This window comes from Thamnophis elegans, chromosome 3 (genome assembly GCF_009769535.1).
Source record: "Thamnophis elegans isolate rThaEle1 chromosome 3, rThaEle1.pri, whole genome shotgun sequence".
NCBI classification, from domain to species: Eukaryota; Metazoa; Chordata; class Lepidosauria; order Squamata; family Colubridae; genus Thamnophis; species Thamnophis elegans.
Window position 1 is genome coordinate 40,225,630 of NC_045543.1, and position 24,941 is coordinate 40,250,570.

At 36.9% G+C, this 24,941-nt stretch overlaps 2 protein-coding genes across 2 annotated transcripts; one reads left to right on the top strand and one right to left on the bottom strand.

Moving 5' to 3' along the window:
- Positions 1–728: 728 nt before the first annotated feature.
- DUSP12 (dual specificity phosphatase 12) lies at positions 729–11,298 on the bottom strand. The gene is made up of 6 exons (XM_032214436.1): positions 10,868–11,298; positions 8,950–9,063; positions 8,738–8,856; positions 6,246–6,342; positions 3,759–3,945; positions 729–1,234 (listed from the first exon to the last, which is right to left on the bottom strand). Exons 1-6 carry the CDS (start codon positions 11,122–11,124, stop codon positions 1,073–1,075), a joined length of 936 nt encoding a protein of 311 aa, XP_032070327.1. The 5' UTR covers positions 11,125–11,298; the 3' UTR covers positions 729–1,072.
- Positions 11,299–17,028: 5,730 nt separating this feature from the next.
- TENT5C (terminal nucleotidyltransferase 5C) lies at positions 17,029–24,449 on the top strand. Its single transcript, XM_032212624.1, has 2 exons — positions 17,029–17,143; positions 20,791–24,449. Exon 2 carries the CDS (start codon positions 20,809–20,811, stop codon positions 21,970–21,972), a length of 1,164 nt encoding a protein of 387 aa, XP_032068515.1. The 5' UTR covers positions 17,029–17,143; positions 20,791–20,808; the 3' UTR covers positions 21,973–24,449.
- Positions 24,450–24,941: the final 492 nt, after the last annotated feature.

Consider the following 24,941-nt stretch of genomic DNA (forward strand, 5'->3'; position numbering starts at 1 on the left):
AAGTGTACTCCACCTAAGCCTATGAAGAAGAGGTAGGTGGGTAGCTATAAACAGGCCCTTTCAGTGTTGTACAGCACTCTTCTTCTGAAATGTAGTCTTCACTTTTCCCCAGAAAACATTATTGTTTTTCCCCTTAGGTCTTTTTTAATTGAAAGGGATATTTTTGGACTTTGTTTTATGACATTTCTGCTGCTTCTATACAATTTTTTATGTTGTATTCAGATTTATGATTTTTAGCTTTAGTCTCAGCTACTTTTCTCCAATAAACTGCCCTGACCATTTTAACTCCATTGTATGCAGTTCAATATAGCTCTGACTGCCAAATTCTACTTCACAAGAATGTTAGCATTTTTTTAAAAAAAATCAAATTATACAAAATTAAAAAGAATATGCAAATATGGTTTGCATTTTTTAACTGTAGTAATTCCAAAATTCCTCAAGAGAACCATGCTGAACAGATCTTGCTGGAAATGGATTAAACATTCATACAATAGGCTACTTGCCAAGATTTGTATTTGAGCAGCTGGTTATACATGTGGCAAAACTCCCAGAAGCTGAGGTGAGCAGCCCACCCGTTCTAAACTCAACTTTCAGAAGAATTCTCTTTACAGAAGCACATCTCATATGAGATCTTCTAACAAACCTCAATTATATTTTTGATAATTGAGCATTTCTAAAATTTAACATCCTGCCTCTTCCCTCTCTGGTCATAAACTTGCACACCAAACTTTCAGGAAATTTTTTTATTGGGAAAATGCAGTTCTCACAATGCCGTTGTTCATAAGGAAGAGCCTCTAGACATATTTGCAACTACAGTAGTCTTGGTTGGTAGCAGTCATGTTGTGAAAATATACCCTGACCACAATTTGTCACCACAAATTTTAGTGTTCAGTTTAAGAAATTAAAACTATTTCAAGAAATGTTCCGTTGTGATGTGTAATTAGCTCTGCTGTGTATTTGGCCTACTATTATTGTATTATAAATACTGCGCAAGGCCACTGATATTTAAAGCATTGATTAAATTGTGTCTCTTTATACCAGGCATATGTAGTTGTCCTAATACAAACCAAGTTCACTTTGTCACATTCTGTGGCTCTCCAATGGGCAATCTTTTTACTTCATCAATGCGATTCTTGTGAATCTGGAAGGCTGGAGTCACCCAATGACCACAGGAACACTGCTCACCATGCCAGTGAAAAGAACCCAACTTTGATGTACATTTTGGGCACAGGAGCTACAAGAGAATCAGAGAGAAGGGACAGTTGATAGTCTATCTGGCCTTTTGCCTTTAAAAAACAAGCATGGAACATGTGGAACTCTTCACTTTGAAACTTTTTGTGAATTAGATTAAGAACTTGGCCTCCTTTTTTTTACTGCCCTATTTCCCAAACCCTGTACTCCTAGGTATCTCTTCTTGTAAGTGCACACAATAACATGTGACCTTTAGAAGACCATTTAAAGAAAAAAAAACAATACCGTATGCTTCTTCTCACAATTTGCTTTGGTTCCTGATTTTAAAACATCCTATTCCAACCCCCTTGACAGCATTCATTTTTTCCCTGATACCGCCCACCTCTTCCTGGTCTCTTTTAAAAACTTTAGAAAATGTTTCCTCCATCTGGCATTCTCTTAAAATCTGCTCTTATGCTCAAGATCACAGAATTCCCTTTTGTTGAATTTTTCTCTCTCAGTTTCTTATTCACTACCCAATCTATACAGGCTTCATATCTTCTACCAATACTGCACTTCTTTCTAGGCCCATGTGTCACATATGACTTTTCAACTTTTCATTTTTTCCAAAAGCCACATGGTTTGTTTCCTTGAGAAAAATGAATATATTTTTGATTTGATGTTTAAATACTGAAGGAAAAGGTGCCATAGGATAATCCAAAATACACACACACAGAGAGAAAGACAGAAAAAGACAGAGAGAGAGAGAGAGAGAGACAGAGAGAGAGAGAGAGACAGAGACAGAGAGAGAGAGAGAGAGAGAGAGAGAGAGAGAGAGAGAGAGAGAGAGAGAGAGAGAGAGAGAGAGATGTATGTATATTGTATGTATACACAGACACACAGACACACACGACAACCCAACATCCTGATATAATAAAGGAGGGGGGCTATATTTCAATAAAATGTCTTGATCTATCTTTTCTTTTTACTGAACTTAGTTTACTAGTTAATTTTCCATGAAGGAATACAGAATAACCTATCCATATACTGTATATACTGGTAGATTCCACGTTTACAATATTTTGTCACCTATAATACAACTATCAGTGGGCAGTAATGTTGTTCCTTTGTTCAGTAATACTTTTCATTGTGGTTTTATAATAGATACAACTCTATGATTCTATTGCTGCAATTCCCTTTGTTCTGATATTGTTTCATTTAATATTAATAGCCTAGGTATTTATTCTTTTAAGAGGCTGCTCTAAAACAATCAAGGTGTTAATTTTTCAAAACCAAGAGTAACTTCCTTTCCAGTTGACCTAAAGTAAGGGAATTATAAAATTTTATTATGAAAAAGGTTTCTCCCCCCTCCCTTAGCTACATGATAGCACTGACTGAATTTTATATCAATTATCTCTTTTTTAAATAATTCTTGTTGAAATAATTCTTATTCACTCAGAAATTTTTGTAGGATTTGGTCTCTCTTCATTTTTTTCTTTTTTTCCCATTCCAAAGGTTTCTTCAAGACTTTAGCAAACCTCTTTTGTAAATACAGTAAAAAGTCATTATCTGGGTCATTCTCTTGGCTTATTATTTGTAATTCCATTTTGATTTTCAAAGTTTTAACCTACTTCTTTTGTGCCTCCAGTAGAAAGTCATTGTCAGAATCCTTCTATTATCTAATGTTTCTGCTTTAACTGCCTTCCCTATCTTATAATCTATCCTTTTTTGTTACCCAGTATTTCTGGTTATACAATTTCTGCATCAGGTAAAATTTGTTTCGTATCTTCCATTCCTTCATTAGCATCCATAGAAGTAGACATCATTGGTGGCATTGCTGACAATATAGCTACTAATTTCTGACCCTACATATCAATTATATCTCTGAAGAATTCACATTTTTGAGTTAAACAAAGGACAGCCAGAAAAGAAAGCAAAATATTTCCATCCATTAATTTCATGCAGTAAATTACTGCCATAAAATGAATTGGAAACAATTTTATCTTGAGGAAATATGCTGCAATACTGCATCTTCTATACAGACAACATAGGAAAAGATCTGGTGTTTTTACAAGCTTTCACAATACCACAATGTCTCAAAACAGTTTATTCTCTTTGAATAAATTTAGTGATCATTTATCACTTATTCTACATGGTATCCATGCTCTAGTTAGCATATACAGATTGAATGAACGTTGGGGGCAGAGCAATGCATGTATCAATGCAGCTTCAATTCTACTGTGGATCATGAATTAAGTTAGGGAGGGTTCACTTCAACATGGCCCATAACTTCTGCTGCCAAACTGGTCAGAAAGCTGAATAGAGAACATGAACCGTATCAGGGAAGAATAGATAACTCCTTTTCCTAACATAAGACAACCTTTGGCAGTCTTACCTGGATAAGGAGGTAAGCATACTTCCCTCCTTCTAGTATGCAAGCTACAGGTGCTTTCCCCATATTCAAATTATTTAACATATATATCAACATTTAAATAGGTCACAGTCTTTGCTCAGCTTTTAGCAAAGCAGCAACTATTATTTTGAACCTTCTTCAAAATAAAAAAAAAAAATCAGATTCTTTTCCTCACCTGTCCTTCCAACACTCCTAATAGTGCTGCCTCCATCCACTGCACTGGCTCAATAAAGTAAGACGTACATTTTGATTGACCTGCATGGCCTAAAGGTCCAGGCTCTGAAACTTTTTTGTGGACAAATGCTACAGGTCCTTTGCCTTCATCATGGGGCAAAATGCTCGAACTTCGGAACAGCAAGCGCCTGTTTATCAGAAAGAAAAGAGCACAAAGTCATTTAAAAGGATACCCAAACAGCATTGCTCCCTGGCATCTGCGTTTGTTTTTACTTATTAGAACAAATGAGGTGGAAAAGAAACATATAGACATAATCCTTGACTTACAACAGTTCGTTTAATGACCATTCGAAGTTACAACAGCACTGGAAAGAGTGACTTATGACTGTTTTTCACACTTATGACCATTGCAGCATCCCCAGGGTCACGTGATTTACCTTCAAATGTTTCACAACTGGTTCATATTTATGACCATTGCAGTGTCCCAGGGTCACGTGAATCACCTTTTGTGACCTTCTGACAAGCAAAGTCAATGAGGAAGTCAGATTCACTTAACAACGGTGTTACTAATTTAACAGCTGGAGTGATTCACTTAACAAATGTAGCAAAGAAAGTCGTAAACCAGGGCAAAACTCACTTAACAAATTTTCCACTAACTTTCCATAAATTATGACATTCAGCACTGATATACTACAGAGAACAAGCAGGACCTGATTACAGAAAACCTGTGTCTTTTATAACCAGATTATTACTACTTTAGGATTGAATTCTAATCAACCCAGTCTTCAACATTTCCACGAACATCCATTTAACAATAGTTTCTTGCAATGTAAACTACCCTTTTAGAAGCTATTGTATCTAACCACAGTCAACACTTAGCATGTATGATAAGAAAAAAAAGTTGCAAGCAAAAATGACATTTTTTTCAATAAATCTGTAAGTGAACAAAAGCTGACACAACTCCACAATTTGGTACAAATTTAAACATTACAATTTTCTGCAAAAAAAAAATCTGCTAAAATGGTAAGATCTACAAAACAGAACCAATGGATCACTATAAGTAAATTACAGTCTAAATTGGAATAATTGTCCATAGTACACCATGGATTTATTTTATTTATTCATTTATTTGTATCTCACCTTTATTATTTTTATAAATAGCTCAAGGGGAAGACATACCTAATACTCCTTCCTCCTCCCCTTTTTCCCCACAACTCTGTGAGTTGAGTTGGGATGAAAGAGAGTGATTAGTTAAGCCTGATAAGACAATTCACCATCTTAATAACATTTAGAAACAGTGATTTGGACTGAGGGCACAATCACTGAACTATATAGGCTACACAGCATTCTTTTGAAGAAAAGTTTAAGTATCGGGGTGACTCTATTATGCTTTGGGGTTGCATCACAGCTAATGATAAAATATTGTACATATGAGGAAGAAATGGATTCTACTAAGTATCAACATATTCTAGAAGTCAGAGCAGAGGCCAGCAGTCAATGAAAAAACTGAAGCAGAAAAGAGATTAGCTATTTCAACTGTTAGGAATATAATCTAATGTTTGGGTTGGCAATATATAAATCATGTAACAATGCTGTACCTGTTTCTTTAAATCATACTGTAAAATGTGATTGGTTGTTGTTTTCCTCAATCGGCCATAAGAGGGAGCCAGAATGACTGTTAGTTCTCTGTTTTGTTAGACGCTGGGCTGATCTGATCTGAGTGTGTTGGAAGCTGGCTGTCAGAAAGTGCCGTGAGCTATTGTAAGTTTTGCAACTGCTAGCAAACTTTGAGTACTGAACTGATTATATGATACTGGACTATGTTATTTGGATTATCCCTTAACTGAAAGACATTGATGACTGACTGTCTTATCCGTGTATGACTTGGACTGTTTGATAGACTCTGATACCTCTATTTCCACGAAAGTAAAAGCCTATTTAAACTGCAGTGTCTCTGTATGCTGGTTTGTGTGTTCTCCAACACAACTCTCACAACACTTCTCTGAACGCACTCGCTCTCCCAACAGGGAGCTTACCTAACATCAACCAAACATCAGTTTGGAACATATCTTTAAATCAACCATGAAATATCCATAAAAAAGAAAGATAAAATGAAGAGGGGGGGAAGGAACATAAATAATGGCTTTCACAACCCCAGACTTGCATACTGTATCTATAGGGAGTTCTATTTGCAGAAGTATGTTTATATCATATAAGAGTTGTGTCAACTGCTATTCACCTAGGGATTCACTGAAACATACACTCTGACCCAAATTTTTGCGTGCAACTACATCAGCTGTAAAGCTTTCTCAAAAAGTCCTTTTGCCTAGACTATGATTAATTCAACATTTAGTCTGTTTAAATCCCCAAGCAATTTAACTGCATTTAGAGTTAGCCCCTTGGTTGCAAAAGTGTTAGTGCTCGGAAAATTGCTATAAACTGATCTCATAAGATACTATTCAATAAATGCCCCTCTGGAGCCACATACCTGCACTTCCTGCACCTGTAAAGAATGTCATGATTTGGGATTTGATGTACTGTGTTTGGATCAATTGCAAAGACATGACCAGGCAAGCCTTCTGTCTCTGAAATCCAGAAACAACAAGGAGTTTATATACTTATATACTTTCAGCATCTCTGAAAGTTTAGAGCACTTCTTTAATGCAGATATTTACAGGTAGTCCTAATAGCAATATCCCCATAGAAGTATACAATAAAACACATCTTAAAAGGATGGTTTAAAGCTGCATCAATTTATCCCAAGAGGGCTTTGAAAGAACTAATATAGCTAAAATCTCCCAAGTAAGATTTTAGCCTTTATTAAAATAAGTCCACCAGGGTAACTATAACATTTCCAATTCAATATTCAGATACCAATTTTATGAGAATGCAGGGAGAGAAAAATCACATAAAAATGTAATTAGTCATGTTTGCCCATGTAAAAAAAAAAAAAATAGAAACAGGAGCAACACTGTAATACTTATATATTAGGTTCAAGAGAAGGTGAGAAAACATTTTGAATTTGTACAAAAACATTACAGATGAATTAAAGATAATTTTTTTGCCACAGAACCATAAGCATTATGTTGTCCTAGAAGCAATGACTATTCCATTGACAAGCCCAACAATTCCAGGCAATAATTTAAGAATTTGCCTTTCTGGATAAATTTTGCTTCAGTACCAACCAGTTTAGAATCCTCAAAATTTTAATGCCTAATCATTAGTTCTTTTCTTGTGAAAAAAGGTGATAAAAATGCAGTGAATCTGATTAGTTTGGTTCTTTTGTAACATTGCATAACACATAATGTTCAACATAAAAATATGGAAAGGTATACAAAAAAATTTCTTATTATTTTCAATATCAGTATTTTTATTTTATTTTATACAACTGCTTTTTCAGAAGATTATTTTCCTCTCACTAGTTTATTATGCAGCCTAATTTGAATAACATAATAGTGGTATCAAGATTATGAATAACTTACAGATATATGATTTAGAATCTAGTAATTGATATATATACATATTACTATAAAAATCTGCACATCTCCATTGACAAAAAAAAAAGGCAAACATAGTTTTACTTAATTCTTGCCCAATCTGAGTACATAAAGAAGGAAGGTAGTCTTCGATTTAAGACCATTTGCTTAGCAACTATTTGAAGTTATGATGGTACAAAAAAAAGTGACTTACAACCGGTCTTCCCACTTGGGATCATCACAGTATCCCAATTGTCATGTGATCAAACTTCAGGTGCCTGGCAACCAGCATATATTTTATGGTGGTGCAGAGTCCTGGGGTCATTTGCGACCTTCCCAACTGGCTTCTGACAAGCAAAGTCAGTGTGGGAAGCTGAATTCGCTTAATGACCATGTGATTTATTTAATGACTGATGTTACACTTAATCATGGCAAAAAGTATTAAAAGTGCAAGCACCTCCCTTAATGACTGTCTTGCTAAGTGATGAAAGTTCCAGTCTCAATTGTGATCATAAGTTGAGGACTACCTATGCATATATATCAAAGAGATACAAATTAAAGTCTAAAACTTTACATATCAAAATGTCTTCATTTTTATTTTGTATTTGAATGGCAGAAATTAAACATAGCAAGCCAAAACAATCTGCGTGCAACAAACAGAATGTAAACAGAATGCTATCCTCCAAGGACAAGAATGAAAAAGATAAATACCATAGACAGTAAAAATGCTCAAGATGACAGGATGAATGAACAGAGGACAGGACTGTGTGGCTTATTACCAGTCCCTACAATATTGATGCTCAATATGAAAATGTTAGTTGAAAAACATGATGGTAGAAAAATCAAGATTTTTTTTCTAAAGAAGACACACTAGCAGGGACAAAAATGCCATCATTGGGCTTAAAAATAATTATTGATTTATAGTTCAATCAAAGACAAATGCATTTTTGCATTCTGTGTATTAATTCTCAGATACTCAGTTGTATCTCTGGATGTCTTCAACTATCCCCCCAAATCCTTGAGTATCTAAACACATGAGATAAGTTTAGCTAATCAGTAAAGGTCATGTCTGTTAAGCAGGCTCTGCCATCAAATATAAAAAAGATGGAGGGAAAAATGTACAAATAATATAGGAGCCACTAGTGATCTTTATATAATTTCTTTTAATGCACTTGTCAGAGGCTAATTTTTGCTAGGATGGGCATGAACAAGAAATATGAAAGATACAACATAGCTAATATTGTACATTATTAGCTTTCTTACAGATATTGGGATGTTTCATAGAGGTAGTAAACATGTTAACTATCTTTCAGAATTGAAGTTTCTTCAGATAAACTATCTATAATATAATTAACATACTGAACAGAAAGGCTATTACAGTTCTGCTTACTGCCAATATTAAAAGGATCTTGGCTAGCAAAATATAGCAATAAAAGTAGTTTAATATAGATAGCACAACATCTAAGCAATGGGGTATATATATTGTAATTTCTATTTGCCTTACCAGGACAGTTCTCTGTAAGGTTTTTCAAACGATACTGTTTATAAATAGTATTGCTAACATCAAACTTACAACCCATTTTTTCATAGAGTTGCAGTTGCCACTCAAAGCCTTCATTCATCCTAGAACAAATCAAAAGAAAACTTATAGATCAGAGAATGTGTATTTTAACCTTCATGAGAAAACACTTTTGCCAAAGAAAAAATAAATCATACTTAGCATCAGGTTTGATGGCTTGAACAAAGGCATAGGCCTCTTGAAAAGTAAGGTGATTAGTTTTCATTAAATAGGCAGTCACAATAGCAACACTTCGACTAACTCCAGCATGACTGGAAAAAAGAACAGGAAGATGTAGTAAAGTATTGTTTCCCTTATATATACCACAAAATATATCATTACTGCTTTTATGCTGTTTTTCATAATCCATTTTTATTCAGGATCAGGAAGCAGAAAGCCAGACACACATCCCTCATCTCATTTTTGACAGCTGCATTAATATAATGCTACAGAATCAGGGAATCTAATCTTTCTACAATTCCCGCTAGACTGCTTGGATGCAAAACAATTATTATGTATCCTGATTATCATGAAATCTCCCACTATTCAACCCTAGCACATTTTTGACATTACATGACAGGAAGTTTCAGGTTGGTCTTTACTGTAATGCTTGGATGATGACAATTCTACACTAACAATAGTTTATTCCCATGTTCTGAACAAAAAATAAGCCCCTTAGAGTGTAACAGAAACAACAGTGTGCCATTTAATCTTATGTAAATTGGGCAATTTAGCATTTGTCATCAATCTATCAGTGATCATAATAAAAAGAAACTAACATTCCACATTCAAATACATTTTATTGATCAGCAATTATATTAATCAGTGTTGGGCAGAACTTTTTAAAGCATGTTTTCAGAACTGTTTCTGACAAAAGGAACTTACCACAAGCTAATATAGAATTTCCCTAAAAGTTGACAGGGGAGAAGGCAAAAATAAAAATTCAGGAATGTCAGCAACTTAAAAACCATCCTGTTGTCTGGGTTCACAAATCGCAATAAGCCTTCATAAGATTAGCTTGTGTTTTTTTTTTTTACCAAGAAAGAAATATGAAATCAATTACTGTGAATTTGGTAGAGGACAGGAAGGCCTGGAGGAACCTTGTCCATGGGGTCACGATGAGTTCGCAACTAACAACAACTGTGAATTTTAAATATGGTTTCTTACACCTTGAGAGTGTTTGCACACTCGGCAATAATTCTCTGCAAGTGCACTGCAGAATTTTTAAAGCCTCCTCACCTCCGTGCAACCTTTTAACTTAGGTTAGACTTACAAATATTTCAAAAACTCTTTAACCCAGATATTACACACCATTAGGCTATTCCCTTGCCTTTACTAATCTATCCTAGCTATATTTTCCTCCCCTTTATATCTTGCTTTTGGCTGTATACTTATATATTTAATATTTTCTTCTTCTTGTATTTGTCCTACACTCCCTTTCCCCTTTTATTGTAAGCCGCCCTGAGTCCCCTCAGGGAAAAGGGCGGCCTATAAATGTATAATAAATACCTAAAAATACCTAAAATACCTAAAAGGAATACATAAAACGGCAGCTATTGTCAGCTCAAACACGGCTAACTCCAAAGCTCAAATAGAGCGGGCGGGGATTTAATTATGACGTAACAAAGACAATCTGGGAGGTTTCCTATGGAAGGCGCGGAAAGCGTGGGCTGTCTACACGGCAATTAGTGGCTAAATAGACGATCCGCGGGGAAACGCAGTATTTGAACTCGTTAAGTATTAAAAAAAAACTTAAATCCGATTGACACATTTATACTCTAAGGAGGGCAGAAATGTTCTTCTATCCCTTAAGAAGCCCAGGCTGGTTCTTAATAGCTGCACTATAATCAAGGATTTCTCTATCCTTGTTTCTGCTCCGAAACGTTGCTCAAAGCTAGTATTAACAGATTAGCAGAGTTGGGCTGCTTGGGCAGGGGGTTGGACTAGATGACCTGCAAGGTCCTTTCCAACTCTGTTAACAGTAGAACAAGAACGTGGTTGGGGGCTTTTGCCGGTCAGTCCCAGGGTCATAGCCCACCCCGCCTCCCAAGCAGTCTCCTTAGGCCGGGGGCTCACCAGCGCACCAGGGCGCTTCCTCCGCCCTCCAGGACTTGGCTAAGAAAAGCCGCGCACTCGTCCAAGCGACTCAGCAGATCGCTCTGCGGCTGGTCCAGCGCCTGGACAAACAGCGTGCTTTCGAATCCCGCAAGCGCAGCGGCTCCGGGCGGCTCCGAGTCCACCTGCAGCAGCGCCGTGACGGCTGGCTTTCCGGAACCGTCTGCCGGGCCAAGATCGGCGCCGCTCAGATACAGCCGCGGAAGCACCGGCACCATGGCCTTGGCGCGGCTAGGAGGAAACGACGGAGGCTCCCGTTGCTCCGCCCTCGCTGGGCCCGTCCCTGATCGCCGCGCGGCCGGCGTGTGGCGGAGAATGCAAAAGATGGGCCCAGGGAAGCGGAGACTTCCAGTAGCGGAAACGACTTCTGAATCCCTTTAAAACAGTGGTCTCGAACCTTGGCAACTTTAAGACATGTGGACTTCAACTCCCAGAATTCCCCAGCCAACATGGGTGGCTCTGAAGGATTCTGGGAGTTGAAGTCCTCAAGTCTTAAACTTGCCCAGTTTAAGAAACATTGTTTAGATATTTTTTATCCCGCCCCCACCTCTTCCTCCCATTTAAAAGAGAAAACAAAATATATATTGTTTTCACTCATATTGTGGCCTGAGAGCATTTCGGTCCTGGCTACTAAAGGGGCCTTAGGAAAGGGCTAACATTAGGTAAATTAAATAAACATGGTCGATAAGCGGAGAATCTTAAATGTCAAGCACGCAATTGCCTAATTTATATGACTCCACAAGGGGTGCTGTTTTTGATCAATGTTTATTTTGGAAAATGGACTCAAAGCAATATTATTTTGTATTTGGGGGGTAAACTAGCAATGTTACATGCAGTTCAGAAAGATGTACAAAATTCTGAAGCAAATTAAGGAAAAGAAGACTAAATCAGCTAAAAAAGATTTACACAAACACTACACACATTGAATCAGACACTGCTTTTTGGATAAACGTCTCTTAAACAATCTCATAATCCAATCATGATTTTTTCTGTCCTCCTTTCAATCCTTTTACTTCTTCATAGGTTCATTCATTCTCTATGACCAAGTCACTTCAATATACAGTATTTGTCTTGGGCTGCTTATGTTTGTATTCAATCCACATTTATTAACAATATATTTTTGTGTTATCTTTTTTTAATACCCGTTCCCACTGCATTCAACTTATTTTTGTATTTCTCCTGATATATTACTTCCATGTACAAACAGGACAAACTACTCCTATACCCAGCTATTTTTCTTTCTAAAATGTATCTTTCCTTAAAATGAACCAGTTGCTACTCAACTTTCTAGCAGCATCTAAATATTTTCCATACTTTTCCTAAGTTTAGTAAATTCTGTGAAGACATATAAAATTATATACTTGCTCCACTTGTGAAAAAATTCCTGATGACTAAAACATAATCTTGTAGGGTTGGGTTTTTGTTTTTGGTTTAAAAGCAACTTTCTAATCTATTTCTAGGCATATATTATGGGAAAAGTTGAAGTCTTCAACTGACAAAAGAATGCTTGTTCTCAAAATAAATCCTTTTTAAGGTCCCGACAGTGTTTTAACCAATTCCTTCTATAAGGCAAGTGTGCACCTTGACTCCAACTTCTTCTATTTTAACATAAATTACTTCTGCCTCACTGGAATCTAAAGACTCCTCAGGCCCCTGGAATGATACACATGTGCTTCTTTTAAGATGTTCTGGTGACTCTGTTTTATTATCCCAAATGTGACTAGATTTTCACCAATTGTTGGAAGATCTCAGAAATAATTATACACAGTAAAACTGGAGCTCCATGTGAATACAATGGAATATATTTTATATATATATAAAATCAACCTCAGAAAACAATCAGATGTTCCTAGATATATTACCATGTTTTGTTCTGTGCTTAAAGACTGTTGTTTCTTTTTTCCTGATTTTTAAATTAAATCATTTTAACTAAATATATAAAACAAAATGAATATCTAAAATTATAACAACAACAAAAAGAAAAGAGAAAGCTAAAAAACGAAACAAAACCATATAGGGCATATATTCACAGATATATATACACATATATAGAGTTCTACAGTAAGTGGAATTACAGCTATCCATAGCTATATTATTTAATTCTGCATATCATTGAATAGATGAGCCATTTTCCAGTGCTGATCTGTAAGTAAAGTACAAATATCCATTTTTTTCAGATATCAGCTTCAAACAATATAAATATCTGAAATGTCAGCACTAAAAGCATGTAATACTAACTACTTACCAAAATGGAGCAGTGGGCTGGTTCCCCTCTCACTTCCCGGGCTGTCAAATCATAAAGGTCAGGGACCAATGTACTAGTGGTTGTTTAACCCTCTTCTATTTAATTTAATTTCTATTAAATTCCTCCTGTATTCTTTCTTAATTTTTAATCCTTCCTTGCTCTATTTGACAACAGTTTTTGCAACTATATTTTCGTCTATGTGCACATTTTGTATGTTATCCTTTTCTCCTTTTTGCAGCAATCTATGTATTTTTTTTCTTCATCCACGGTTTCTTTCACTTGATCATCCCACCAAGTGACTTTATTTATACAATTCTGTACATTTCTATGACATCATGTAACAATTATTTCACTCTAATAGTCCCAATCTTTCATCATAACAAATCAATCATGCTTTTAGAGTTATATTAGTTTCTTGGTATGTATATGTAAGAACAGATTTATGCTTAAACCATGTATTCAAAACAAATCTGTTTAACCAGTCATCATTCCCATTAGTTCTCAAAATACCAGAGTCACTTTTTGTGCACCATCTCATCAAGTTTTAGCAATAGCATTTGGGCTTATTAACAGCCCCATGGTGTTTTACAGTACTCTCTGGGCAGTTTACAAATAAGGATTATTTGCATATTGCCCCCAACAATCTGGGCCCTCATTTTACTGACCTCACAAGGATGGAAGACTGAGTCAACTTTGAACCCCATCATGATCAAACTCCAGGCTGTGGACAGAGTTTGCCTGCAATATTGCAGTTTAACCACTGTGCCACCGGTCATTAATAGATCAATATATTATAAATAGATCAATAATCAATAATTCATCAATAGACAATACTTTACTCAAGGAACTACCAAGAAAACCATACCTCGACCAACACTGGCAGACCAAGCTATCCTACATAAACAGGGAGTAAACCCCACACTCACTATCCCTAATAAGATTACCTGAGATTACCTAGTTACATAATGAAACAAGCCAGCAAACAACCAAGCTCAGAAAGCAAAAGGACTCTATAGTTCAACCCTCAACTTCATGTATTCTCTTCTATTGCCATCTTTGATCCCATCCACTTTCCTAGTATTGAGTCCATGACACATTATGCATTAGGAAATATGGTACTCAGCAGTTTAACCTAAGGCTAGTGGAAAAGTCAAGTCTTTTAAAACACCAATCAATCTTCCAGAGTGTTACTTGGACAGTGAATGAAAGAATAATCATTAATTAAAACTGGCATCATTATGTGCCAGTTTAAGTAAGCGGAATGAATTGTAATCAAATATGATTGAAAGATTTTCAAGTAACTAGATTAGAGTTCCCAATTTAAAAATGAACTAAGAATGTTTAATCATGGAGTACATTCACACATTACATTAAAACATAAACTATGATTTACAAAGGACAATATTTTAATTTAAGCCAGAATTAAACAATGACTTAACAGAGAATGAGTAACCTCCAGGCCACTTGATATTTCAACAGCCTCCTGTGTAGGTAGGCCCAACAAATTTGAGGGGTTTTTTTTTTGCAATACGGAATCTTGGAGAGCTAAGGACCAAAAAATATGCCATTTTTAAAAGCTCTTGAAATGGGAGGATTAAGGAGCAAAAGGGTTAACCATTTAAAATGTTCATGCATTAGAAGAGAGAACCTTGAATCTTGGTCTAGCTTTGAATGGAAATCTCCATTCTACCTTCAAAGGACAGAATGGATGATAAGTGGTTAATAGCCCATGCTGGTGATAAAGCCAACAGTCTTTTACAGAAATATGCTTTCTGGTTTTATTTTGTTCAACACCTGTTCCAGCAACTAAGGATTTGGTTTCATGAGTTTGCTCACAAGCATCCAAAATAAACTTTTTTCTCAGTTTCATCCACATCCCCCTGTACTTCTGTCATTTCTGTAAAATGATTTACATTTTAGTACTTTGTTCTGTTCTTGCTTCCATGCAAATATTTAAAAAATGTTTTCCCCGTCCTTCTCATTTTCAGCTCAGTGCATTTTAATTGGCCTAGTTCAAAGCAGGGATAGAAGAATCTACTTCTTTTTCACCCCAGAAACCATTCTGCCCATTAGATTTTTCATAGCCCCACTTTATAATCATTTCTCTAAAATTGTACTGCTTAATATCAATCACCCTATTTTCCTAGGCTTATATCTTTTTGCTGGACTACCCAAATGCACGGATTTTGCAGTATCAAATGCGCATCTCAAAACCAAGTAAACAGCAAAATCTCTTTTAAGGCAAGAAGAAACAGCTTGGCTGTTGACTCTCCTACTCTAGTTTTACTCTTCTTAAAAACCTTATCAAAGAGGCTCTGATCCTGACATTTTCTGAAGAACTCAAATCTTCAGGAGCCTCCAAACTTATCTGAGTTGTATTGAGCTTATTCCAGAGTTCTTTATTTCTACCCCCACCCATTTAAAAAATTCTTTCTTTTATTTAGCCTTTTATGAATACAGGAATAATTTGGTTATGGAAAAGTTGTTCCTTAAGCCTTGTTATTTTCTTTATTCCATGTACTATTTTGTTTTCAATTCTTTAAGTGATTGTGTTATTGTGAAACAAGCCTTAACTTATAAAAAATACACAGTACTTGTAAAAGTATAAAATATAAAAATAATGGTTTAATGAATGATCAAACCTTATAAGGTTCCTCATTATCTTGAAATTACTTTCCCATTTGCCTTTCCTGCACAATAAATTCCCGTGGAACCAGCCAAATCTCGGGATTCCAAAGGGGCCTTTTATGAACTATTTTCAATCTTTATCTTTTTTTTTTACTCACTTCTCCCTTCCTGTGAAATGGGTTTCTGCTTTGAGGCAGTGAACTGTGAATCCGATAAGTTTGTTTTACTGTGGGAGTTTGACCTCTCAAAAACATTTTTAACTTTGCAACCATGAGATCTGTTTGCTTCAATTAGCTCTTTCAGTAATGGATCATCCCCCAGGATCAGAAAACCTGGACAGATTTACCATTACTGTACATGTTAGAGATGGTCCACCCCCTCAAAAACTTGTACATCACCACCACTATAATTCATATCCCCCTATCACTAACTGCCTTACTCCGTCTAGCTTTAAGTAGGGATGGGCAGTCACCATTTAACTGGATCTATGTCCATTCTGATGTCTCTGGCTGTGCTGGACTCCTTACCAATCCAGAGGCACTTGTGCTTATTTCTCCCAGTGGAAAGTTAGGAAGGCACATTTGGCTTTCCACATGTAGTACACTTTACACTAAGTGTAAGTAAACTTTATAAACTTTATAACGACAGTCGAATGGAACGCAAACTATAAAAAAAAATACAAAGGACAGTTCCCAAGTTGCAATAAGTCAAGTTTGGTTTAATCATGGTTGATTAAATAAGCCACAATTAGGCATTTAAACAAGCCAGATTTTGGTTTCAAACCATTACATAGCAGTGGTTTATTCGATAAGCTGCTATTCAATATGATACATGAACCTATTAGGCAAGGTATTTGGCCACGTTGTTTGCTAAGGTGCATTTGGTGTGGAACTTGGCGCAGGGAGTTAAGTTTCTGAAGAAATCCAATGCCGGGGAAAACCGATCAGAACAGAATCTTTTAGGCCCTGAAAAAATGAGTTCGTATCATGGGTCACGAACGGATCCAGTTCTTGCAATATCTCCAGGAAATAAGACAGCAACGTATTCATTTTTAAACAAGACGGGGCCCACCCGAAAATATTTTCAGTGCGCTCTTGTTTTCAACTTCCACGATTTTAGTCATTCCCACTTTGCTAGCTAAGCTCTTAGACCGTCGTAGGAGACAAAAGCGCTTTCGCTGCCCCGCCTGAAGGGGCGTTGTCTGTCCGAGGGCGGGGCTTATAAATGAATCCGCGAGGGGGAAAAAAGTAATGCTAAGCTGCAAGAAGAGACCGGAACGGCCGAGCTGCCAACGCAAGTGAAGGGTCCAGCGTCGCGGAGGCTCCTGCGCCCTCCCCGCTCACCGACTTAGTTGGAAAACGGAGGTTTGTGTGCAAAATATTGAGGGTTATTTAGATCTGTCCTGAGCGCCTTAGAAACACCTTAGAAACTTCTACGCGATATAAAGTCCAGCCAGCAACAGTGGCAGCACGAAAAGCATTTGCTCTCGCAGCGACATTGGGCCGGGGGGGGGGGTCAGACAAAAGGGCTCCTCCTTGGCCGCCCTTCTAGTGAAACACGCGTGGAGACCTGGTTTTGACCTCCCTAAAGCCGCTTTAGGCTTCGTCCCCTTTCGGGTTCTAGGGCATCTTCCCACATCCCCGACGCGTTTCAGCATGAAATGAACTGCGCGGCGTAGTTCGCGTTGAAACGCAAACGCAGGCTCCGGTGTGGTTTGGGGATGTGGATTGAGTTGCAATGCGTGATTAATATTATTATTATTTTAAAATGGCAGCAATTCTTATTAATTGCTAGACTTTTTCAAGGAGAATGGCTTTGAAGGATTTTTCCTTGGCTTCTTAGTAGAAGGGGGAGAGAGAGAGAGCTGGGTAAAATGACTGTTTACGCCAATTTCCCTGGGGAGAACTGAGGCAGCTGGATGTTTCTGTCAGAAGCCAGTTACTAAGTGGGTGTTAACAGCCACACCTGTTGCTGAAATGCCATGGGCTTCAGTGATAAGTTAACTTTTGCTGTTGTTCACTTATTTGGTTGCTTCCTACTCTTCTTGATCTGATGAGTGTTATTTTCTTAGCTTGGTTTATCAGAAACCACTACTTTTTGAGTCCTTTCAAGCTAGTGACAGGAGTCTAGTCACTTACCTTCTCTTGACTGTTTTTTAAATAGCCTTCCATTTTCCAAGCATCAGTGGTTATTCTAGAGAGCTCTTCTGTCCATGTTGTATCCTTCACAAGATTCTGGCCCTGTGAAACAAGAACCTAGAAAACACTATTATTCTATAGCAGCCTTTTCTAATCTGGGCACCTCCTAATATGTGAATTTGGAGTTTTCCAGCCAATGCCAGATGTCTGTAATGAAGGATGCTTTGAGATGGACAGCTCCTAAACTCCTGCAGCTATTGTTCAATTTTATCATGCAACTATTTTATTTTTCCTTTTCTTTTGTATATGTAGTAGCTTAAAAAATAGGTGGTAGTAGTTACCCTTGCTTGCAGGGCACCTTTAACATTCTGTGAATGAGGCAGGATGACTCCTACATGAAAAATACCTTGTAATTAGGCTGCTTCAGATGAATGGGTTGGATTCAAATTGAGCATTCTGTAAATAGAAAGCAGAGGCTCTTCTCAGAAATAAAGAATGAGCAGGCCATCTTTATCACATTTTGTTCCGTCTGCATTGCCTTGACATCTCAGCATTTCAGATCGGCTTTCTAAGAAAGCTGCAGAGCAAATGACTCTACTAAACATTAATTTCAATCCAACCATTTTACGGGAAAGAGTGTGCTCTACAAAATAAACACATGGCTTTTATGTGAAGGGCTCCAGTGATCTTTGTAGCTCCAGATTAAAGCAATCTTGTTTAGCAGTTTTGAGAAAAACTTCAATGTAAGTCTCTGTGGAAATGCTACCACCTAATAATGTAATAGTAGCCTTGATACAGCCTAAAAATAGGTTTGTATATTGAAGTGATGTCTCGGCATTGTTGCTGAGCATAGAGATTCCTGAAAAATGCTTCATAATATTGATCTATTTTATAGTAATCCTTTGAATTATATTTTATATCATTGATGTGCTTCTTATATAAAGATAAATACCATGAAATAAGAGCTAGTAGAATAATATTTCCTATGCAACTTCAAATGATTTAACTCCTTTTCTGTTGCTATTTTCATATTTAGTTTTCTAATGCTGCCTTGAATACATTAAGATGATTTTCCTGTATGGTTTTTGAGGGGCAACATGTCTAGTGTTTCAATAGGAGCCATTGGAAGTCTGTTACTTGACATTCTAAGTTATTTGGCCTCCTTAGGCCACACTTAATGAGGAATATAATGGCACTTTCATTTTTAGTCTAAGCAGTTCTGCTAAGGAGACACTAGACATTTGTTTTTGTCCAGTCTCCTAAATAAGAAAGTATCTCAGATAAGATGCTTTGTTCAATGTTTCTTTCCTAAGGGAACTGTACCTTTATGCTATTTATACAAATAGCACCTTTCCTGATAAGTTGCTTTTCATTTAGCCAAGTTTTATTGCTGGAATTTGCCCCTCTTGCCACCAGCCAGCTGATGCCCAGCTTGAGAATTGCTGTGACTAGAAAGTAGAAGACAAGAGGCACACGTAGGCAGCATGACTTCAGTGAATACCATACAGTATGTGCTGCATTCCTCTGCTACTGGTGCTGAAGTAATGCGGCAGAAGAGCAGACACGGGACAAATTTTTCTCGGTCTCAACAGAAAGTGGGTCTTTTGTCTATGCACTTGATTCATACGGAAATTAGCTGGCACTGCCCTGGGATTTGGAGACCAGCAAGAGTTTTTGATTCTCGATATTCAGTAATAGCAAAATTATTTCTCCTCCAAGGATAATCTTCTGAAAATGAAGGTGGTGGTAGAGGAGAGAAATACAAACATATTTGGGTGCAGGGCTCATTTCTATTGAAACCAAATTGTCTAATCGTACATATCAGGTGAGGGAGAAGAAGAATCTTCTTTCTGTCTAGAGCAATCCCGCTTACTTCTTATGATCCCTTTTGCATAGTAATGTTTTGGTTGAGAGCTTTTCTTGTAAGAACTTTTCTGTGCCATTCTGTAATTCTAAAACAAGGCAACCAGTATATTTCTACCCACCTAAATTCAAATAATTAAACTTTAGAGTATGTGGGTCTATGTGGGTAAGTGTGAAATTGTAATTGTTGTGTGCAGCATTATCTAATGAAACTTGTAATAGACTGACTGAAAATGCTTGTTAACAATTAGCTATTTTTGTAATGTGTATTTGTCTATTAACTGTGTAGAGAGGACTCTGTCCTACAAGCCAGTCTAAAAATCCTTTAAAAGAAAGGCTAAATGGTTTGGCTCAGATTTAAAGGATGCAACCGGTTTCTTATAAGTGGATTTCTCTATTTCACATGAAATCCTTTAAATCCCATTACAATGATTATGCCATGTGAGAGGAAAGTGGTAAGTAGGGTAGACTCTGGTATACAGATAAAGGGAGTAATCAAATTTTAACAAAGGCAACTTGTCATGACTTAATTCTGTTCATGAAAAGGTCTAATATACCCTTTCCCAGCCATTGCTTGTATCAAGGTAGGATGAGAGGTCCCCAGACTAATTTGTTAGGGGCAAAAAGGCTGTCATGAATAGGGGATGCTGAAAAAAATAGTTTTTAATATATTTATATAAATTTTGATCTAAGAAATAAGAGCAGAATTATCTCAGGTGCAAAGTTTATCTTGATGCCTCCCAACAAAAACAATGTGTCAGAATTTCAGGCATTCTAAGAAAGAGTGAAGTTGCTGGAGAAACTAAGGTGCAAAGAGAACCACCATCGTAATGAATTGAGTGTAAAGAATCAGTGAACCAGTGAGTATAGCAAATATAAAATGCTTGCAATATTTCATTGAGATTCTTATTCCTTTCCATGAAGAACATTCCCAATCAATTGTAAGATCTGAAATTTGCTTAATTGTACTAAAAGGATGCATCTTATTTGAATATTCTCTTCCTTTCTAGTTCAAACATTAATCTACAATGGCAGACAAGAGACCAAAGGCTGGCTCCGCATCTTGCAGTGTACTAAGTTGGGAACAGGTCAGTCGCTTGCATGAGATCCTGTCAGAAGTGGTGCCAATTCATGGACGGGGCAATTTTCCAACTCTGAAGATAACTTTGAAGAAGATCATACAAACTGTTCGGAGCAGGCTGGAAGAAGCAAGTATTCTAGTGCACGACATTCGACTGAATGGCTCAGCAGCTGGTCATGTCTTGGTTAAAGATAATGGACTGGGTTGTAAAGATCTAGATCTTGTTTTCCAGGTGTCCCTCCCAAGTGAGATTGAGTTCCAGTTGGTCAAAGAAGTGGTGCTGCAATCCCTTTTAAATTTTTTGCCGGAAGGTGTGAACAAACTCAAGATTACTCCCATGACTCTTAAGGAAGTATATATTGAAAAGTTGGTGAAGGTATCCACTGAAAATGACCGATGGAGCTTAATATCTCTCTCCAACAGGCACGGCAGAAATGTAGAGCTCAAGTTTGTGGATCGTATACGGCGGCAATTTGAGTTCAGTGTGGATTCTTTTCAAATAATATTAGACTCCCTGCTTTTTTATTACGAGTGCTCAGCAAATCCAATGTCGAAGCACTTCCATCCAACTGTCATTGGGGAAAGTATGTATGGTGATTTTGAGGCAGCCTTTCTTCATCTTAAGAACAGACTGATAACGACCAAGAACCCTGAGGAAATTAGGGGAGGTGGGCTCCTGAAATACAGCAACCTTCTTGTGAGGGACTTCAAGCCCATGGACAAAGAGGAAATCAAAACCTTAGAGCGCTACATGTGCTCTAGGTTCTTCATAGACTTCCCAAGTATTCTGGAACAGCAGCGCAAATTGGAAACCTATCTGCAGAATCACTTTGCGGAAGAGGACAGAAGCAAATACGACTACCTAATGACCTTGCGGAAAGTGGTGAATGAGAGCACTGTATGCCTCATGGGACATGAACGTAGACAGACCCTGAACTTGATCTCCCTTTTGGCTCTCAGAGTTCTTGCGGAGCAAAACATCATCCCTAATGTTACTAACGTCACTTGCTATTACCAGCCAGCACCCTATGTTAGCGATGTAAATTTCAGCAGCTACTATGTTGCAGATATCTATGGCCAGGTGTGTCCCACCTGGCTGCCCTGCAATTGATTTGTCTTCAGCGCCTCCATTCAGCCAGAATGGAGCGTTTCCTGTATTTCTCTTAGCTGCTTAAATAGGACTAACGTTACCAAGCTTTAGTCAGGTCATAAATTAGTACTGCCGTTCATAAAAGAAAATCTCTTTTCTATTTGTCCTAATGTCTTTGTGCAATTTTTAAGGCTGAAGTCTGAAAGATGATGTCCAGCGACACCAGAACAATAATAGATACTTAATTGCTTCCACGCTATCTTATTTTTTTGAAGTTTCATTGTCTGCAAGTTCTGTTCCCAATTTAATGGAAGTAATGAGGACTAATCTGGTATTCTTGTGCAGGAAAAATAGCTATATTGTAGCACACAATTAGCTGATCAAAACCCCACTAAAAGGAATGGAATTGAAGCAGTTTAATGTAGGTAGTATGAGAGCCATTTTCCTGAAAGTCTTAATCAGCTTCCTTCTGGCACCAAAACGGTAATAATGAAATTGTCTTTAAAAAGGAAAATCCTTACATTCTAGTTGGTGCATTTTAGTTTAAAGAAATTGGATCCTGGAAACTTTGTGCTGGCAGAAATTGATTCCAAGATACATAGCTTTCGTGATCTCTTCTTCTCACAAGCTTCCTCAGAAATATTTTGAGACTTTCCTTGAAGGAGGAAGGTGACCGCAATGGAGGCAAAGAAAGTCTAAACCTTTTTAGGAGGGCAGCCTTGGCAATGGGGAGCTCTTGATTTGTAGCAGTCCCAAAGCAGAAGGCCTGTTCCATGATTCCTTCTAGCCCGTTTGGAAGACTGCCAAACAAAGGAGGAAGCAGGAAAGTACTCTTGCAAGGGTAATATCAGATATTTGCCTTTTCTTAATAATGCAATCCAAAAATTCTGTGGAAAACCTTTTAGGTAGCAAAACAATTACTGGAAAACATAGAGGTTTATGAATCTGTAGTTTGGAATTCTATTTTCCCCTGAAACTCGGCATATACAGAATATGGAGTTAGTATTTTTCTAAAATTATATTGAAACTTATAGATTTTTAATATATATATATATTTTCAATCAAGATGACAATCCCAAGAAATGAATTCAAACCAAAAAATATATAAATATATGAAACCAGATTATGAGAGGGTGGTAAGGGTAGGAATTTATGCTATTGATGATGTGAGTAGCAATAACTGCAGTAGAAATGATGGTTTCAATAGTTACCCGAGAATAAAATACTCCAATTAGCACTCAGTTAACATTCCAAATTCTTGGAAAAAATTCTTAAAAGTGAGTTCAGTTTAAAGCAGTTATAAATCTCTAATTCTTGCTGTTCAGGGTTTATTGGTACTTGTAGATTTTTAGGAAGCCTCTTAAAGTTCAATGGTATAGAAATGAAAGAAGGGCTTTGGTGAATAAATGAAGATTTTGTGAGAAGGAAATCTGTCAAGCATGTTTTGATAGCTCCACTGACTTTTTCATAAAGAAGAGGGCTCAAGACACTTGTGCGGAATTCTTTTTCAATTGCACTTTCTTGGCAGCAAAGCTAATAGCCATAAGGAATACTTTGCTACATTATTGAAGAAATTCATGGTTGATTAGCATAGATTTACCAAATCCAGATCTCAGCAGAACACCTAAAATTCCTAAATCGTCTATTAAATACAGAAAGAAGATAGATAGTTTTCAACCTATAGAGTTTTTTAACAGGTTTTCTATTCCAAAAGGCTATTTATTAAACTGGTATATTTGTATTATAGCATAAGCATAACATTTCCAGAAAAGGGAACAAGGGTAAGTATAGGACAGGGTAATGACAAAGAAAAACATGTTTGGAAATGTTCATTACTGACTAATAGAAATCCTTAAGTTTCTCTCAATAAAAGTTCAAAATAGGATAGCTTTTTAAAAAAGCAGTATTTCTTCTGTAACTTAGAGATAAATTCTTATCTGTGGAAAGGTGGATAACCTTGGCAGTGCTAAAGTGGCACCACCTTGTTGAATTCCTTCTTGAATCAAACTGATAAGCAGAGAAACGTTGAGTCCTATTTCAGTTGCTGTAGTTAAGCTACATGTTTTGCTTGACCATATCAAATTGCTGAAATTAATTGCACTGGATTATTCAAAAACAGAAACAAAGTAAAAAAGTAAAAAAAAACAATGTGATGCTCATGAAAAGATTTATTCTGCTTCCTGTTGTAGAATTGCACCTTATGATGAGAGGGGAATGTAAAATAGAATTGTATCACAAAAGGGCGCAATAAGCTGAAGTTTAAACCTTTGTTTAATATTAAATTCAAAGCTGAAATTCATAGATGATGCCTAATGATTTTTTACACTGGTAGAAACTTACTTTGTATGCATTTCTGGCAAGTACGTGTTTCTCTAAATTGCAAAATTATTGTTAGTTGCTAGATAAGTATGATAGCTTTGGAAAGGGCTGTTGGCATGCCCCTGATTTTGGTTTTCTTAAACTTGAAAGCTTAAAGTAAAATATTTTGGTCAATTGAATGGTGTATGTCCTTTTTTTATTTCCTCTGCACCTCCATAAAATAAGGAGACTTTCAAAGAACTTCTCAGTTTGTTCCCAATTTCCCAACTATCCATTGTAACTCTGTATTCTCTCCAGTGCTTGGGATCCAATCAGGGAAGATACATATTGGAGGATGCATTTGAGGAATATCACTTGGAAGACCCAGGTTCAAATGCACTTTCAGTTGTAAAGATTCACAGCGACTGTCATCTGTTCAACCTTCTGTAACTTTGCAATAATCTTCTGGGGGACAGCAATAAGGAGAGAATGCTATGGACATCTCTTGGGGGTAATCTGAGTAAATGAGATTGTTTCTTGGTCTTCGTTTTCTACCATACGTTGAAGAGACAGTTGACTTCAAATGAAACCTGTGTTTTGACTTAGGTCTGCCTTAAGACTTTAGACAAAACTTGCCAATTCTCCTTCAGAATATCCAAGCATCATTTATTTGTTTTCCTTTTATACTCTTA

What these genes read in the sequence shown, in the direction of transcription:
- TENT5C (XM_032212624.1), top strand. Translation starts at nt 20,809, where the DNA reads ATGGCAGACAAGAGACCAAAGGCTGGCTCCGCATCTTGCAGTGTACTA.
- DUSP12 (XM_032214436.1), bottom strand. Translation starts at nt 11,124, where the DNA reads ATGGTGCCGGTGCTTCCGCGGCTGTATCTGAGCGGCGCCGATCTTGGC. An exon ending in GGAAGCGCCCTGGTGCGCTG is followed by an intron (nt 9,064 to 10,867) that starts GTGAGCCCCCGG and finishes TCTTTTTTCCAG; the next exon opens with TCATGCTGGAGTTAGTCGAA. An exon ending in CCTTACAGAGAACTGTCCTG is followed by an intron (nt 6,343 to 8,737) that starts GTAAGGCAAATA and finishes TCTGGATTTCAG; the next exon opens with AGACAGAAGGCTTGCCTGGT.